At 38.2% G+C, this 19736-nt stretch overlaps 1 protein-coding gene across 2 annotated transcripts; it reads right to left on the minus strand.

The window, feature by feature from the left end:
• Positions 1-297: 297 nt before the first annotated feature.
• LOC108682314 (UDP-glycosyltransferase UGT5) lies at positions 298-15606 on the minus strand. Of its 2 annotated transcripts, XM_018171452.2 has the most exons (10): positions 15568-15606; positions 14861-14913; positions 12526-12625; positions 10476-10658; positions 9587-9841; positions 8656-8883; positions 8051-8215; positions 7480-7699; positions 2861-3080; positions 298-1113 (listed from the first exon to the last, which is right to left on the minus strand). In XM_018171452.2, the coding sequence occupies exons 4-10, from the start codon at positions 10650-10652 to the stop codon at positions 831-833; spliced, it is 1548 nt and encodes a 515-aa protein (XP_018026941.1). In that variant the 5' UTR covers positions 10653-10658; positions 12526-12625; positions 14861-14913; positions 15568-15606; the 3' UTR covers positions 298-830. The 2 variants fall into 2 exon arrangements, with proteins under 2 accessions (XP_018026941.1, XP_018026940.1); XM_018171451.2 differs by lacking the exon at positions 12526-12625.
• Positions 15607-19736: the final 4130 nt, after the last annotated feature.

Here is a 19736-nt window from a genome sequence, read left to right on the forward strand (position 1 = left end):
CCAGTGATTTTTATCTGCACGAAAACAGAGGGTTAATTTATACAAATCAAGCAAATACTAGTCATACTCACGCGCAAACACACAAAAAGAATCCTACCTCTGGAACTCTATACATTGATATATAGCAATACAGTTCCCAGTTCCAGGTCTTTCTTCTACGTCTATCAGAGATCGGTAAAATCAAAACAGAAATAACAAAGTACTGTTTTTTATATAATTTTATGAGCTGTTTTTACTGAAATTGCTTACTCAATTCGTGATGATGTACGAACGAAAGATCTCGAGTAAAAACAAGTATGGTTTTGAGATGATGTATTATGGTTTGTGTGGAGAAAATACACATTTGGTATTTAGTCAATTCATAGATTTCCCGCGCAGCGTATTTACAGATCTAGAACAAAATAGTGCAAACCAACGTAAAGCGATTCATGAAACGGTTGCCGCATGCGGTTATCTTTTCTGACTACTTCGATCATGAGGAGAATTCGTTTTACCATCTTTACCGCGAGCATTGCACATTTACTTCAGAATTGCATTTACATCAAGAATTGATTTAAATGAACGCAAAAATTTTTGTCTAAGGCTTCAAACAAAGTATTTATCTGTTCAACTAACTTAATGAATCAGCGTTCCGAAACAATAATAAATTTATTTCGAGTGCGTTGATTTAGGGCATACTGACTTATTATGTACATATTATGGAAAAAGTATAACTAGGTCACAGACACAAAATTAATACAAGTTTAAGGACTCTTTAGAGCTAATACTTAATTTTGGAGGAGATTATTATCGCTACGATTGAACTTCATCACACTGATATATAACACAGTTTACGTAATTTTTACCTTTTCGTTTTTGTCTCCCACACATTTGGTTCTCAGAGCCCGGATAACCTTAAGAAACACATTAAATGCACAGTAACATAGAACAAGTGCTAGCAGAATAAAATCAAGGCTGAGGAATTCTATCCAGGACAGGTGTCGCGCTGGGGACTTGAGGTGCGGCGCTCCCCGGAAGCGAGCTGCATACTCGGTCCAAAACACTGCGCGATCTAGCGCCGTGTCTTTTTGGTCCCGGAACACCCGGGATACGAAGGCCATATTTTCCCCGTAACTGCAATGAAATGATTATTAATAATGCTTAGAGCATTTTGCAACCGCAGTGTGACTCTTAACAACTTCTTTGAGTTGACAACGTTGATCATAAAAGTGCTTTAAATGAAATCTCAAACAATACATTATCAGATATACATCCCAGATTAATCTATATTTCGGCCGCAACAAGTGAAATCCAAGATGCAGTATCGATCGACTGATAGTACTTATTCAAGTATTTACAATGTGAATACTAGATAATTTACGTATCATTTAATGATACGTTAATTGTTGTTAATAATAATGAAAATAATGAGTGCTTATCAAAGAGAGACCCGTTCAAACCCATATTTTTTACCGGTCATTTTCAGATGCGCTAATTGACTCTCGTTTAAAATAATAAAAAATCTTTTGTGCGTCTTTAGAACTGAAGTTATTAATTCCTATTTTAATATTATTGTTGATCTAATGTTAAGGGGAGCGTCTGGCCAAAATTTTATCTCGGCTATTTACAAGCGGATCACTTTGAAACTTGGTATACATATGTTAAACGAAAAATAGACAGCTTTTATTAATGTAATTTTTTCTAAAAAAATGAAAGAAAACGTGAAATTCTTAGAAAACGGCCGAAAAAGGGGTACTGTAAAAAACTATCTCCTTGAATTTTTCAAGCTACCACATCGAGACGCATATCATTCGATGCGTAAAGACTATATCTATCGATTGGTCATTCATTTTTTCGAAATTCAAATTTTTGTGGATGGGGGAGCTTTTTTGTAAATTTGTAGATAATTTCTCGATTTCACCCCCGCCCCCTTCCTTTTTTCTAAATAGAATAAAAACTATAACGAAATTACAAAAAGTGAATCACAAATCTTTAGATCTTTTATTTGCAAATCGAATGGTATATCTCTCATTGCTGTAGCTTCAAAACTGTAGGAGGAGATAGTTTTCCAGTGACAATAAGTGTGATTGTTCAGTAGAGCCCGACAAAGTCCTGGGCGCCTCGAAATCGGCATTCATGGGTGCAAGGTAGCAAGACTAGAAGATACAGGAGATCAATCTCTGTCAAGGATGGTGTGAACAACGGAGCGCAAACTTTCCCGTACGATTGCAGGTGGATAACTGAAACACATCCAGTTTGGACTAGCTATATATGCATGCTACCGGGAAATTCCGTCTATCTTAAATGTTAAAGAACTCCACTACCCCCCACCCTTTTGGGATCTGTCGTGAACGCATAAATCAACGTACAGAGATGATTTTTGTACCGTTGGATAGGTCAGAATGTCAGCTTTGAGATGGGACTAAAAACCTGGAAAAATCAAAATCCAAAAATTTGGGCCAGACGCTCCCCTTAAGCTTACCGTTTTACATCTCAACTCTCCTCCTATTAGGAGGAAATTTGAAGTCCAATTAACATAACATAACATAACACAGTGATGTCGGCGCTGAAGTGTAGGCCTGATGTGGCCTGTCGCCGATTCTTTTCCTTTTCGTGCCTTGTTCATAGATCTAAACTCGTGTCATTTGACCGGATCTTTTCATGACTGGCGATGGTTTGAAGTAGCTACTAGACTTCCACCGGGTTCGATAAGGAGCGAGGCATTTCAAATTTGAACATATATGTATTTTTCCAAAACTATTTTTCCGTCGAGATAAGGTAATCGTATCGTGGATACGCACTCACTCAGCCCCTATATTTATCGAAAGCCAAGCATCAAACATAAAATATAAATAAAATTATAAAACTCTTGATTCTTTACCTTGAATTGGTCATTATTTCCATAACGGCGTCACGTAAGATCTCCTCAGTTAGGGTGAGCCAGGACAGCTGGATGGCTGTACCAGCCAGCACTAATTTCCCCGCCATGGCTCCGTGCTCGGGAGCCGCGGGGAGGGCGATCACAGGCACGCCGTGGTAAACGGTTTCGTCGACGCCTGCTAGACCGCAGTGGCTAATGAACAGCTTCACGTTTGGATGCGCTGTAATAAATCAAACAATGATCATTTTTATGCAATATTTCAGCAAATGCAACAATCGTGCAATTACTTTTTTGGATGACCTTGGGAAAAAGTATCCTACAAGGAAATTTGTGTACGAGAATACATCTATCAAATTGTGTACCCAAATAGAATTAGTATTGGATGGCAGAATATGCTTGTTTACCCACGTGCGATTAATGATCAGAGAATTCATTTATTTAACTTTTCAAGTAACCGAACAATTCTTCAGGTGACGGTCAATCGAAAGGAAGGTGTAAGGAAGTAATTTCAATTTATTCACATTTAATGCAACAACATTCATTTTGATACAGTAAGAAGAATCGAATAATGAAATTTTCCTCGAAATAAGTACATAATACACGTGAATACAATACAACAGGAAAATCTGGAACCAGAAAATCCCTCTGAAAGAATCTCAGAGTTCAGAAAATCTGGTAGTTAAGGATTCTGCTCAGGTCTGGAGAGTGCTGAAAACAGCGAGAAAGCTTGGAGAATCCGATTATTACAAGTCAGTTTTTGTAAAGAAAGATTCCACCCCTTTAGAGAGGGCGGTTTTTCGCAAGAAGTGGCAGGAGAGAATCAGAGGGAAATGCACGGAAAATCAGGTCAATCACTTCCAAGCTGTCAGGACAACACCGGCTGCTCACTGTCAGTCAGAGGAGATGGAGGACAAGTAATTAGTAAGAATGATGTCCGGAGTTCAAGGCCTGTAAATAATGTAGGAAGTAACCACATACATCAAAGTGAAAGTGTACAAAAAGTTTTAAAATATTTTTACACGAACTCGGATTCCGTTTTGAACAAAAAAAGTGAACTGTTAACAGTGATCGCAAACGAGTGTTTAGACATTATTTGTATTACAGAAACACTCCCTAAAAATCACGGTGGGAAAATTGTACCTGTTGAATTTCAGCTGCCAGGTTTTGATTATTTTCGTAACTCAAATGAAGAGCAGTGCAGTAGAGATGGGTTAGAACCTCTTATGGGGCCCAGCAAGTTAAGTTATCTGCAGAGCATCAATCAGCTATAGAGAATCAGTGTGGTGCGAACTTACTCTAAAAGGCAAAGATAGCATCCTCATAGAGGTCATTTATAGATCACCTAACAGCTCCTCTGATAACAATAAAGTAATTAACAGCCTTTTACCGAGCATGACTTTCAGTAGGTCGCATACCTACGTTGATCGTTGGTGACTTTAACCATCCAGAAATAGACTGGGCAGATGAATCTTCTCCAAAAGATGGGAATCACCCAGCATCCCTGTTCTTGGAGTCTGTGCAAGACTCATTTTTAATCCAGAACATCACCAAGCTGACCCATTTCAGGGGTAAACAGACCCCAAATATTCTAGATCTTGTGTTTACTAGTGAAGAATCAATGATAGATGAGCTTCGTCACGAGGCTCCGTTGGGCAAAAGCCACCACCAATCATTGTTTTTCAGTATTAAGTGCCATGCAGAAAATACGCTTCGGAAGCGTGAACGTTTGAACTTTGCGAAACGCGACTATCATAAACTCCGTGAAGCGATAAATGCGGCGAATATTTCGGACTGTATTAAGGACATGAACGTGGCTGATTCATGGTCATTTCTCAAAGACACGGTTATGTCTGCAGTTGATGCCTGTGTAAGACTCATTACGCTTGGAGGAGTCAAAAAGTCCCAGTGGATGAACAGTGCAGTGAAGGCTCAGCAAAAGCTCAGCGTTATTTACAAACTCGCAGCGATTCTGATTATAACCAGTATGCAAGAGCTCAAAATCAAGCTAAAAAAGTATTTAGCACTGCAGTGAAAAAAATATTGCTAAAAATGCAAAAAAGAATCCGAAAGCCTTCTTTTTGTACACAAGTTCGAAGTGTAAGTCAAAGGCCGGTATATCTAATTTGAAAGTAGACCAACGAAAGATTTCCTCTGACGAGGGCAAGGCTAACATTCTTAATCAGCTCTTCAGCAGTGTGTTCACAGATGAGGACTTGAACAGTATTCCAGATATTGAGGAGCGCCCAATCGGCTCGAATTTAACAGCTTTTGAAATACACGAAGAAGAGGTTCTCAAGAGCCTGGAAGCTCTAAATCCCAAAAAGTCATGTGAACAAGACTACTTTCATCCCAGATTGCTCAAAGAATTAACAACCGTTCTGTTCGGCCTATTGACTGTATTCTTTCAGAAAATCTTGAACGAAGGAACTTTGCCGTCCGACTAGAAAGAAGCTCAAGTAACACCATTGTTCAAGAAGGTGACAATAGTAGCCCCCGGCAACTATCGCCCAGTCAGTCTGACAAGTGTTGTTTGTAAGCTAATGGAACCTTTTGTGAGGGATACGATTAGCGATCACTTGACTGCTCAACATCTCCCATCAGATTGTCAACATAGTTTTATTGCCGGTAGATCCTGCACCACTAACTTATTGGACTCTCCTGCTGGACGATTGGAATCTCCTGCTGGACGAGAGGGAGCCAGTGGATGCATTGTATTTCGATTTTGCCACAACATTTGACAGTTCGGCATAAGCGGCTGTTGCATAAAGTGAAATCTTTGGGAATTGAGGAAAACGTACTCCAATGGATCAGGGATTTTCTAGTCGGCAGACGACAGCGTGTGAGTATTAACGGAACCGTATCAGACTGGGCATCAGTGCGCAGTGGCGTGCCACAAGGAAGCGTTCTTGGGCCTATTTTGTTCGTTGCCTTTATAAACGATCTGCCAGAAGTAGTCTCCAGCGTGTGCTCCATCTATGCCGACGACACAAAAGTTTATAATACAGTGAAGGATGCGTCAAATAAAGCACAATTGCAAAATGACCTTGACAGTTTAGTTAGCTGGGCTGATACCTTGCAGCTGCGGTTTAATTAATGCTGACAAGTGTAAAGTACTTCACTTCGGGAAGAACAATAAACAGCAAGATTACAGTATGAGAAGACGTGTTTACAACGAGAGACAGAGTAATGATTGAAAAGTCTAGTGTGGAAAAAGAATTCGGAGTTTATGTCGACAAGGAGCTGAAATTTTCTAAGCATGTTGAATTGAAAGCTAATACATCCAACAAACTTCTTGGTCTAAGCAGACGCTCTTACAAGTTCCTAGGTGCAGAAGCGATGAAGCAGTTGTTTGCTGCTGTCGTGCGCCCGAAGCTAGAGTTTGGAAATGTTGTGTGATCACCGAGATTTGAAAAGGAAAAAAATTAAATGGAGAATTTTCAAAGACGTGCAACAAGGATAATTCAAGGTTTGAGGGGCAAGTCCTATGAAGAAAGATTAAAGATTATGAAGCTTCCAAGCCTCAGTTATCGACGTCGTCGTGGGGACCTCATTGAAGTATGCAAGTATACTCATGGTTTATACAAGGTCCCCGAAGGATTACTGGAATTTGAAACAAGAACCAAGACCAGGGACCATGGCTATAAACTAAAAAAACTGCGCTGCAACTTGTCTACGCGACAACATTTCTTCTCGCTTCGAATCACCGACATGTGGAACAGCCTCCCTGATTACATTGTTGGCACTCCGAGTTTGAACGCGTTCAAGAACAGACTAAGCTATGGAAAAATGTATGTTCTGATTTGAAATGCCTCGCAGTCTGTAACTTTAGTGTAGTCTATAAATTTTGCTTCATAGAATGTTGTAGACTTTCTTTATGATTTGGAATATATTGGACAGATTTGACTAACAACCAGGACGTCGAGCCGCTGTCTCATTAGCTACCCTCAACCCGGAGGATAAGTGAACCACGACAGACAAGCTCACAACCACACCGACAAACGCTCTGTGCTGGAGGAACCCACCAGCATCGTCATCATGTAGTGGCCCAACAACATCTGACCGAGGATAGGTGGAGCCTTCATCTCTACGGATTGGACTCCAGTATCTCATTACGACCCGATTTTCTTTATTCTGAGATTGTTTCAGAGTGATTTTTGTTACAGATTTTCGTGTTGCATCATATTTACGTGTATCATGTACTTAGAGGTCCATCGAAGTTTTATTATAGAATGCTTCTTGAGAGTTGAGAATGTATGTTGTTGCATTCGAAAAGTCGTTAATACATTGAAATTACTTCCTTGAAACTGCCTTGTGATCAATCAACGTTATCTGAATTTATGTTCGGCTTGCTAAAAATTTAAATCAATGAATTATCTGATCAATAATTACACGTCACCGAACAACCATATAGAATTAAAAGTGAAATGATTTTCAAGTACAAAGATGTAAATTTATATTACTTCTCCTGCGTAGATATAACGAGAAGCTATCAATATTCAAAAGCCTTCAAACATTTCTGTATCTTCAAAGATTCTTACACCTATGCAAACAATGAATTTATTGACAAAGAACGCCACATTCAATGAACGGTCTTGAAAATGCTATGTGCTAGAACTCACCTAAAATATCCTGTTGAGGTACCATGCCTGTAAGGAGAACATTACCGCTCCTACCACTTGCTTGTCCGTACACATTCATTATGACTTTGTAGGGAAGCTTCTTGGAGACTGAGAGCAGAATATCTTTTTTGTCTCGAGGAATCGAATCGTTACGTATGAACGATACACCAAAACTAATATATATAACCGACGTGTTGCCGGACATGAAGTCTAATATGTCCTGAAATTAAAATTTATTGGCTAAGTTATTCAAATGCTGTGAAAGTAACTGTATTATTTTCAAAAATCCTTTTAATGAAGTACAGTAAACTGATAATTTCTGTTAACAAAGGACACCGAGGACTTAAATAGTCTGGAGATCGGAAAATTTACCCGTTATAACATTAGAAGGAATGTTCTTTATATCAGAATATATCCACTCGCGGTTTATATGGCTGGACTGCCAACATACAAATGAACGTTTTTCTTGTAATTTTATTGTAATGTTATTATTTCTTCGTATTGTGTTATTGCTATGTAACTTGTTTCTATTTACGCTACTCATGTACTTATAAAGTAGTAAGTAAGAAACCTTGGGTAGAGGTTGTGGCGGCCGCAGCACGAGTCCGGCGATGGGCACCTGATTAGGTAGCAGAGCCAGCGGACCATCCAACGCCATGCTGGACGTCACGAGATGCAAGCTCGCATTCCGTTCGATTTCTTTGAATGAAGGAAGCCAAGGGAAGCGTTCGCTCATCTGTATAGATCAAATGAGTTCAATTCTCCGTTGCGCATGCCACTTTATATGTAGATAAACTAATAATTTAATCGAGTCAAAACTGGCAATACTGATAAGAAATTCATTGCGATTAAGGATTTCGGCTGATCTCGGTGTCTAGGAATTGATGTGAAGTTGACATGTTCGTTCGATTAAAATTTCAACGAATTTTATACTTTTCATCATTTGTTAACATCTATGATTTCCTGTCTCAGTGCCATGGCAGCGAGGTTGAGAAAAGAAACACGGAATTCCTCGTGACCATTAATTAATGTTACACTTCTTATATGTCTCTTTTTTGAATAGTTGGAATATCCATGATGATACCCTGCCCAATTCCTTTCTTGCTATTGAACACCACGAAAATCTTAATTTAAATGCTGATATTTTAATGTATTAAGCGCTTACAAGGGTCTCACCACTATTTCTGATTGGGAGTGGATCGCCCAATAAACGTAGCACTGAGCCAAAGTCAGTACAATGTTCTTGAGCCGGTCGAAAGTTCCATAAGGTTGCTTGAATTCCATGAGAGCACTTGAAACGAAAGCTGGATTTGGGACGTTCCCCAAGCTTGCGCTTTGACATGGCAAGAGAGGTGAGCACGACAAGATTGCGAACGGCGTGCCGTGCGCGAAAGGGTAAAACATCTGCAAGTGTGATGACGTTACATATAATAATAGAATGTTATCGAAGTATTTTCATCAGTAGTTTGATTAAATAGCACATTAGCGAAGAACCTAAAAGCAGAGATAGTAGCATTAGTACGCGTAACTTGAGCAAATCTTTATTCGAATTAAAACATTTCAGAGACCAGCTCTATCACCTCTTCAAACCTTACAGATTCCAAAAACTAAGGAAATAAGGCAAAATTTTCTAGGAAGAGATTAAAACATAGTCCTAAAAACATATCACCCATTATAGCCCATTAGCGGTAAATGGTTGGGAACAAAAAAATATATTTATTACAACCAATAAATTAAATGCATCTAAAATGCAGTAAATTCAACCCACATGCGATAGTAACTTTGCCATTCGGCTCGTTGGGCTCAACTATTTCATCGTGCGTCGAGATTTACTAATTAAAAAATCATGTTAAAAACAGTTAATAATTTAACTTACCTTCGCATTGGAACAGAAAAATTGGTGTTTTGAATTTACGAGAGCCTCTAAGAATTTTCAAAAAAATGCATATCATATCGAATTTAAAAATCAAACATATGTTTTCATGACATTCAAACTTTTCATGAACTTTCTGTTTTAAAAGGAACAAAGTTGAACTCTAAAGCAAAGTAACTTTCACGAAAGCTGATGATTTATTGATCCTTTAATTAGTTATTGAGAGAAACTTACCGACAAGCCCAAGTGATCAATCACGATCAAGTCGTATTCTCCCCGACGCTCGAAGACTTTCATGGTTATGTCTGAATTGAACATTTTCTCTGCATCGTTTGCTGCCGCATTAGTGAAAGTTTTCAGAAGCGAAAGGGGATTTCGCACGACGTCAAACGTGTCGACATCTTCAGGCGCGGAAAGTCTAACGCCATGATTAATGCACGTCACGTTAGGGATTTTGAATTGGTTCCTAGAGTCGCAGAACATGTGCACCTGAGGGGAAATATGTAACTAATTCAAGTCTCCGCAGCCCTCGGTAATATTTGAGAGTATAGATTTGCAACGGTTAAGTTCACTCCACCTGTCGCGATGAAACTATTGATGGTGTTATACGATGACCAGCTATGAGGTGGGATTTCAAATCAATCACGCAATTACTTAATGGCATTATTCAACCAAATATCATTTCAACTTTTACACCAAAAATTTTAATTGTTGATATGTATTTCAATTTGCTTAAATCCTCGTTCAATTTTAAATTTTTACTTAGTAAATCAGATAGTTCACAATTCCAATGTTTTTCCTATGATCATAATATTCATTCGTATTTTGGGGAGTATTATTCTCTGAACTGCAGGAAATACTCATCAAACAGGTGAACACTTCAGTGTAAACAGTTCCTATTAAATGGCGTGGTATTGCAAAATGACCCTACATGAACAGGACACACCTAAAAATGTTTCAGATACCTGAAAGACTGACATTTTACATCGTAATCATCATGACAGACTATTTGACACAAAATAGTTTTTTTCGGTATACATTTAATTAAAAAAACAATTTAAAAACCAGCTATTGAATTTTAATTGAGTCGATTCTTAAACAATGGCTGCCCGTCAATCTTTACCTCATGTCCTCTTCTAGCCAAGTCGACCAGCAAGGGCGCTGCCATCCAAATGTGACTCTTAAAAGTGGTTGGTAACAAGAACAATATTTTGAATCTCTCAGTAGGAAGTGGGACGGAACTCGTGAAGTATCCTGAATTCCAGGCTGCAGTAGCCGTGCTCAAAACTGATAACAGCATCAATAACTGTAAACAAAACAACGATGAAGGCAGGCATCGGACGATTGCACTGTCAATATCTTATCAAGACATAATTATTTACGAACGAATCTGTCAACGTATTAGAGGGTAAATTATCAGATATCCAGAGTTAAGGCTGCTGCGAACAAGTTTTGATTCAAAATCCAAACCATTAGCCCTGTTAATTTTATAAACACACAAAGACTTATTTGCGCTTGAATATAACTCCATGGAGCAAATAGTTGGTTATCACGTTGTATGTACTGATTTCAATGAGCGCATTTTAATGGGATGACCTCTGCCTAGCTCCTATTATGCCTCCGTATATATGGGTGGTTCCCAAAGTGGGCGGTACCGCCCCCCTGGGGATGGAGGGTGGTGGAAAGATATGGGGAGGGGGCGGTGAGGAAGAAGAGAGCGGGTATGAAGGCGGGAGTCCGAAGTCGAAGTCAGAACTTCGAACGTTTGTTTGCCGATTTGTACACAACACGTGCGGCACATGACTCCCAGCGATGGGTTTTTCCACCCAGATCTGTTTTTTAACATCTCCTGGCTTTACGTCTCGAACAAATTTACGGCCGGTCTCACGGCCAATTATCAAATTCAATGATCACGGAATATATCCCAAACTATATAACGAACGTAACGCGTTGAAACTTGGTACACGGACGTATTTATTAGGACCCAACGGTGATATTTAGCTCGTGAAATTTTTTTCGATTTTGCCTTCGTTCGCGTGTTTATTTTCATTTCACCTTCGTTCGTGATTTAAACGGCAATACGTGCTTAAATTCGCAGTGTTCAAGAAATTTATTCTATATTACCGAACAGATTTGAACGAAACTTTGTATATAAATACCTAACCTCCCAACGGCGATGTTAAGCTCCTGACAATTTTTTCGATTATGTTCTTGGTAAAACCGGCCAGTCGAAATGCCGGTCGCTTCTCCGTATATCCGTATAACTAGCGAAAGAAGGCAAAATATAAAAAAAATTGTCACGAGCTAAACATCATCGTTGGGAGGTTAGGTATTTATTTATAAATTTTGTTCGAATCTTTTCAATAATTTAGAAGAAATTTCTTGATCACCGCGAATTTAAGCGACAAATTACCCGGTGATAATGGCCGAATAAGGAAGTGTGAAATGCCGAATGACGGTGAAATAAAAAAAAATTCGCAAAGTAAGGCATAATCGAAAAATTTTCAGGAGCTAAAAATCACTGCTTGGTAGTTGGAATGTATATTCAAAATTTCGTTTGAATCTGTTTAGTAGTTTGGAAGAAATTCTTTGATCACTGCGAATTTCGGCCCGTATCGCCACATAACTCACGAATGAAGGTGAAAATTAAACAATTTTCTCGAACTAAACATCACCGTTTAGTGATGTTTCTTTGAACTAATGAACTAATTTTGAATTAATGAACTAACGTTTTTGAACTAATGAATACCTGTTCCAAGTTTCATCGAGCTGCGTTCATTAGTTTGAGATATAGTCATTGATAATTGAATTTTGAGATTGGTCGTGAGACCGGCCAGTAGTCCGGTCGTAAATTTGTCCGTGACGCCCTATAAATTTCTAGAGCTGAAACATTTAAAACTGCTTAAAAGTATATGTATTGGTTTAACAAATGGAGTTGTATTTGTGAATTTGAAATACAAATTTGTGTTCAACCTTACTCTCTTAAAATTGCAGCGTATTAAATATCTAGAAAGAGGTATTCGTTTTTACATGTGTATGTGTGGGGGCGCTAGAAATTCACTGGGGAGCCAAGGGAAGAGCCAGCCTGAAAAAGTTTGGGAAGCACTGGTATATATATTCACTGCCGCACTCGTCACTGGCGGGCAAAACCAGTTTTAGACGTTTTTCATCACCTCCACATCAGGGCTCCCAGCGCTGGGTTTTTCCACCCAGATCTGGGTTTTTTGCCGTCCCCTGGGTGTCTGGGTGGATTGTTCTTTTAAATGGCAAGGTCTGGATTTTTTCGTTAAGGAAGTTAATTTTAGCCAATAATATAATTGAAATATTCTCAATGCCTTAAATTAGATTATGCAATCAATACACAATGAATGGAGTAACGCTCTAACCGTCAGACTGTATATTTTCCCTAGCTAAGAGATGGTACTGGTATTGTATGCGTTCATTACCAGTCAAAGCAACGGTTCCCAACTTCTCGGCGCACACTGCACAGTACCGCGCTCGCTATTGACAAGTGACAAGTTATAGTTGTGTCGTGCGTTACGTTGAGCTTACTGTTGCTTCTGTACCTTTGAACATTGAGTTTCAATCAGAAAATTTCAGACTTCATGTGTTATATTCTATGGTGTATTCTGAATAAAATGACATTTTGAGTTAATTCATAAGAGAAGAGGCAGTTCAATCCACAAGAGCTTCAGATATTGATCCAAGTGATAAATCATTACATGAGCATGTTAACGATTTGTATTTGGGTGGACGTTGCATGAGAGCGTTATACTTGCTTCCAATCGGGGAAAATCACGTTAGATTTAAAACGGGCTGTTTGAAATTCTTAGTTGAGTTCAATGAGTTGTGCTTACAAATCAAAAAAAGATTCCCATTAGAAGAAGATGGCATAGTTGCAAATTTATATATATTAGACCCCGCTGCCTCAAGAGATATTACCAAATCTCCGAGTTCCATAGTGAACGTAGCACAGAATTTTCCCCATCTTGTTCCTGAGGATGTTCTTGACAAACTCGACGATGAATGGAGGCTCTTTCGGCAGTTTATCTTTAAACTACACTTCAGTCCCTGGCTTCTGGCATTCACTGCGTAACATTAAAGACGGGATGAATCGACCAAAGTTTGCAACTCTGTCTAGTTTTTTGACAAATCTAACTATATTGCCTCACTCATCCGCTTGTGTTGAAAGGATTTTTTCGCTCGTTAACCACGTTAAAACGAAGCAAACAAACTCGCTTAAAACTGAGACAGTGACAGAAAGATTATTAGCACGGCAGTTTCTTACGAGGAAGCAGCCAACAGAATTGCTACACATGGAAGCCGAAACAAGAGTTGGTGAAAGACGTTGTAGATGAAACCTGCTATCTATACGATATGAACAGCGTCCTAAACAAAAAAAAACAGAGAGAACATCAATTTAGCAGCAGCCGAATACTTATAATTCCATCAGAAGTAAGTAAAATTACAATGTTTTTGATGAAATTTGTTGTCTGGGTTTTTTCCCACAAAATCTGCAGAATCTGGGTATTTTTCAGCAACCATCTAAGTTTTTCTCAAATTATTGGCTGGGAGCCCTGCTCCACATGACCGCAAAAACAGGAGCAGTTACATCCGACTGCCGTGTTTCAATCCTCTATTATTTTCCAACAGTATTTTCATTATTCATTAATTTTTTCATTTATTAGCCATGCTTAAATTTTAGTCAATGGTTCTTCTCAGTGGAACATTTTTTCTCTGCTCTGAAGGGCAGAGGATTAATATAATACTGCCATTTGATTACCTGGAAACCTAATTTATTACGTTTATTTCGACAAAACTTCTTAATTGACGTATTATGCATTCGTATTATTTTGAATGCAACAACAATTTCATAAATTAATGAAGCTGGAACTTTCATTAAGAATGTCAGGAGTGATAGAAGCATATAACGATTACATAATATACATATACTGTATTACGTGGCAGTCATGACAGTCTCAATAACCTTGAAAGTTGGTTATCTCTGAACATGTACGATATATTTCAACAGATTCGTTATATATTTCATCTATAGAAAATAAATATTCGTCATTGTAATAATGAGTCTACATAGGTAGTATGAATGAATTCAATGAATTCAATGAGTATGAAGTATGAGTCTCATACTTCATGTTGTTGATCGGGCCTCTGATTATAAAAAATTGTACCGTTCGTGCATAATTAATGTTTTAATCATAAGTTTAAGGTAAATTTGAATCTGTGTACAAAGTAACAACCCTGAATTAGAACATATTTTGTGACATGTCATGATTATGAAGATCCTATTCATATTCAGCAAGGCTGCGGCTCATCAGATTATTCTCCCAAATCATATATCAATGTGTAATATGAATTAGGGAAAAGTAAATATATCAGAGAAACTTTATATGGCAGTTCAAGTGCATAAATAAACGATCGTTTGAAGTAAAACCTAAACACATAACGCGAGCGTTTAATATCTGAAACAATTTATTTGCAAAAAAATACCTTCATTTTTGTTCGAGCTGATACTTGCGCCCCAATGCAAGTTGTGAATCAACCTATGAGGAGAAAGAAGACGAGTTTGATAATTAAATTACACATGGATGATTGTAGCAGCATGGAACAGAAGTAATTTCTATGGAATGGAACCATAGACTGGAGAAGAATTTATCGTCAGTGACGATAAAAATTTTAGGGTATACCTCCCCCTTAACGAAAACGTTTCGGAGCCCAGCTCCATCGTCAGTTCGAAAATTCTTCTTGCCTGTGCTATAATAATTAACCTGTGTTCTAGAATTTCCGAACTAACGATGGAGCTGGACTCCGAAAGGTTTTTAATAAAGATAGAATACGAATTTATGTGGAATTTTCTTTGCTTATAAGTTTCTAGTGAATTTGCGATTAGAGCAAGCGAAGGATTTTTTCTGATTACGCAAAATTTTATTCAGTAATAATAAGAAATACATTTTTAAAGAATTCCATTTAAACAAATATCAGCTAACTTAAGAAATGTCAGCATCTAACTAAAATAGAGGTCTAATTAATCCTGATTGGGATTAATCAATTATTGATTAGGAACTTCTGATCAGTGTAGATCAAAAATTGCACGAAGTGGAGGTGAGAGCCTCAAATTTAGCCCTTAAAGTTCATTAGTTGTCAAGTAAATAATCCACAAACATTTAATAACTGCCCGCTAGCACCAGCCATCTTACCTTGGTCAGCGATGGCGTGTGTGTGCGCAGTAATTAAGCTCTGTCAAGGAATATAAAGGCCGCAGCTAAAATGAATACAAGCATATTACCTTGTCAATGCAGCTGGGGATTTCCATGTCCACTTTTTCCGCAGCTGCTTGGAGTCGTCCATGGAGAAAACTGGTTTTATTTAGTGACGTCTGCGACTGGCAAGGGATGATATTGTTCATTTTTTATTGAAATGTTTGCTTTTAAAATAGTGATTATCAGGCGTGGAAAAACTCGTTATTTGATGCGAAGAGCTGGAATCGATTTTACAATTCTTTTTTTTTTTTTTTGCTTTGCAGTATCCCCTTTATACATTTTTATCAACAAAGGAAAAAAACAGCGCAATGGTAAATTAATATGGATCAGGATTTTATGAATATATAATGGGAATTTTTATCATTTATAAGCAAATTGAGGAGACATTGCTTCCTAAACAATTCATTGTATTTCTTAATGATGATGCAATATTGTTATGATCATATTATAATTCCCCATACAAACTTGCACTATTCTATCCTTGATTTACATCTGCAACTGAAGGTCGTGCTGAGTGCTGAAAATGAACATAGTCCACTAGTTATTTCATTAACGGACCTGAAATTGGCATACGGTTTACAAAGCAGTGATTTGGCATTAAATTGGTTCTCGTTGCTAGGGACACATTCAATCAAAAAAACAATACAAAGCCATCTTCATCCCCGCATTGTTGAACCCGGCCATCGATTGGGTGGGTTCCGAGTGCTAAAATGAAGTACTGATCGGCGTTTCTTTTTATAGGCAAGCTAATTACATTAGAGTTAGAGCCATGATATTAATTTAGAAATCATCACAAGTCTTAGACTAATTTCAAAGCTGTCACTCATAATCCTGAAATAAAGGAGTGAAATTATTATTTAATAAAGAAATTGGATTTAATTAAACTTATGCATTCAAAAAAGCATCATAGATAATGGCATGAATGTTGAGCAGCTATGAAGACTAACCTTTAAATGCTTTCTATACATGTACATAAAAAGTCACGCTCGACGAATGCATCAACTAGGCCTAATATGGCCTAAGGTTTGCTGGATTTTCACTCATTTCTTTTTACACAAAAACGTGTCTGGCACATCAACGGTACACAATATATGATAAGATGGATTAGGTGATGCGGCTAAGCTCTTATATCAACTAAAATGAATACACGATCTAAAATGAATACACAATCGCTCTACGTAACTTAGTACGTAACTTTAAGGTGCTGCCTAATGAGCGGCCTATAAGTGGCAAAATATGTCTGTAATTTATTATACAGGGTGCATGGGGCAGAACCGATTGAGCAGTTTAGAGCAGTCAGTGCTCGCAGGGAAGCAAAGGGATGGGCTTGCGGGTCTTTTTTTCAGCCTTCCGGTTCCGGTATTCCCATTTCAGTAGCCAACATGGTGTGGTCAGGACAGCCTCTTAGCTTTGCCGTACGCGCATATTTCGAGAACAATCAATCCGTGATTGCAACGCAAAGAGCTTTTCGGCGGCGGTTCAATACAGTATTCCACGCAATGATGCTCTTCCTCAGGCGAACACAATTTGGTCCTGGGTTAGGCAGTTGGAAGCAACTGGTAGCACACTAAGAAGAGATACACATGGCCGACACAGGCCCATCAGAACTCCAGAAAATGTCGAGAGGGTGAAAGCTGCAGTCATCAACTCGCCAAGACGTTCTGCACGAAGGCATGCCGTTGTTTTGGGAATCTCTGCATAGGGATTTGCATTTCCATCCCTACAAAATGATGATGGCCCAACAATTGAACGAAGCAGACTTTGCCAGCCTCCGAAATCTGTGTGGGACCATGCATGAACAGATTGCTCCCGACACAGCCATCTTCAGTAGTCGATAAGGCGCATTTTCACTTCTGTGGGACTGTAAATAAGAAAAATTTTCGTTACTGGGCTGAAGATAACCCACAAATTATCCATCAAAGACCACTACATTCTCCCAAACTAACGGTCTGGTCTGCCATCTCACAATTTGGTGCGATAGGCCCATACTTCATTGAGTAGGAGGGAGTAACCGTGACAGTGAATTACAAAGGCAATGCTGCAATGTTGCAAAATTTCTTGCAGCCCTGGATGGAAAACAAAATGAAGCATTTGGAGACGTGTGGTTCCAGCAGGATGGGGTTACAGCTCACACAGCCCGAATGTCACTCAATGTTTTGGGACGCATGTTTCCCGGACGTCTGGTGTCTCTGAGGGGTATGCTGCAATGTTGCAAAATTTCTTGCAGCCCTGGATGGAAAACAAAATGAAGCATTTGGAGACGTGTGGTTCCAGCAGGATGGGGTTACATCTCACACAGCCCGAATGTCACTCAATGTTTTGGGACGCATGTTTCCCGGACGTCTGGTGTCTCTGAGGGGTGATTTACAGTGGCTTGCGAGGTCACCTGATTTGAGCATTTGCGATTTCTTTCTTTGGAGGACATCTAAAAGAAAGGGCGTTCAGAAGTCGCCCTCACACCCTACCACAGACAGCTAAGGGAACGGATTATTGCAGAGGTTATGGCCATACCTCGCCATATGTGGAACGTGCTGTAGGAAGCTTCCGAAAACGACTCCAACAGTGTGTTGCAGCTAACGGCCACCATCTTCCTGATATTGTTTTTAAAACATAAGTATTTTAAATGGTATGTTATGCCAACCTCGAGAAAAAGAAACTTTCTTATATAGGTACCTCCATTACTCTTTATTTCGCCTCAAAAGTCAAAACTGCTCAATCGGTTCTGCCCCACCCTGTACGCACAATGAAATATGGGCAAACGATCATAATACCCATAAAAATATCTTCTGAACAATATTTTCAGATTGCTTATAGAATTTGCTAGTGACATCACTGTTTTATTTTAACTCATTATGCATAGATGGCTTCAATTATTTGAACATATTCAATTAAAATATTTGTGCTGGTGTACAAAACGTCACTTATAGAAGCTTTAGACCAAATGTTTCCGTTTAATTTAGAATCACTATTATGATAACGACTATCATTAACTTGCCTGTCATTTAATTGTCGGTTTACTGGATTTTGTGACTTCTTCTGGAGGATCTATGTTTACATCTTATGTGAGAACCTTCTTTTAAATCTTAATTACATTCAAGATATTTTATTGTGTCTGTAATATATTATTCGAAAATTCATAACATAAATCGCTTGTCTTTTAAAATGAGTAACAGTTCAAAGATTATTAATTTGTTTACAAGCGTTTACGCATGACCAGATTTTACAAGAGGTTCGTCGTCGGGAAGCTTGTAGTTCATCTTATTTATTATTCCACACCTTTCTACAAGGCTGACTATATTTTCGAAGCAATTGGTACAATATTTACATGCTTGATGCTGCTATTCATTCAAGCTTTCATTTTTCTCATCTTGTCAAATTAAAATATGATAACCTGCGCTCAAGTGAAACTCATTGCTTGTTCTGTGTATGAGCTGCCTAAAAACATTTTTAATCGAAAAATACAAATTGGCTAAATGATAAACCGACTCTTGAGATATAATTTTTTCATTATAAACAGTTTGCAATATTTCGAACAGTTGCGCTAGTTTCCCATTGAGAAGTTTGTGAAGGTAAATAGTTTTTTGTCTTATATCTACTGACTAATCTAATTAAGCTCAACTGAACGTAATAGAAAAAATTTCTCGTCGTTAATAGCATTGTCTCGTAATATTTGCTAGGTTTGAATCCTTCAATTTCATTTCATTTTGAAAATTTATAAAACAGTTCAATTTCCTTAAGTTGTTCAAAATAAACGCATTGAAAAAAAAATTGTATGTGCGAAATATTATTATTGCAATTTATAATTTTTCAATAAATAAAGTCAACAATATCGAAGTTTTTCCAGTTTCATTTTTGTAACCACTAGTAAGTATGCAATCCTATCCTATCGGGACTGGATCGTCCATTGCAACAGACAAAAAATAGCCATTCGAGGCTTACCATTTGCAACAGACAAAAAAATAGCGTGTCGTGCGTCGTTTTTTGCAACTGACTTGGAAGTTCCGTTTCGTAGCTCGTCATTCTGTAGCGGATCTCACTACATAAAACTAAAAAGACACCTACTCCTTACCTTTCCTTACAGATTTTACAGCTGAACTCAACGGTAA

Source organism: Hyalella azteca, unplaced genomic scaffold (assembly GCF_000764305.2).
Source record: "Hyalella azteca isolate HAZT.00-mixed unplaced genomic scaffold, Hazt_2.0.2 contig12810, whole genome shotgun sequence".
Classification (NCBI taxonomy): Eukaryota; Metazoa; Arthropoda; class Malacostraca; order Amphipoda; family Hyalellidae; genus Hyalella; species Hyalella azteca.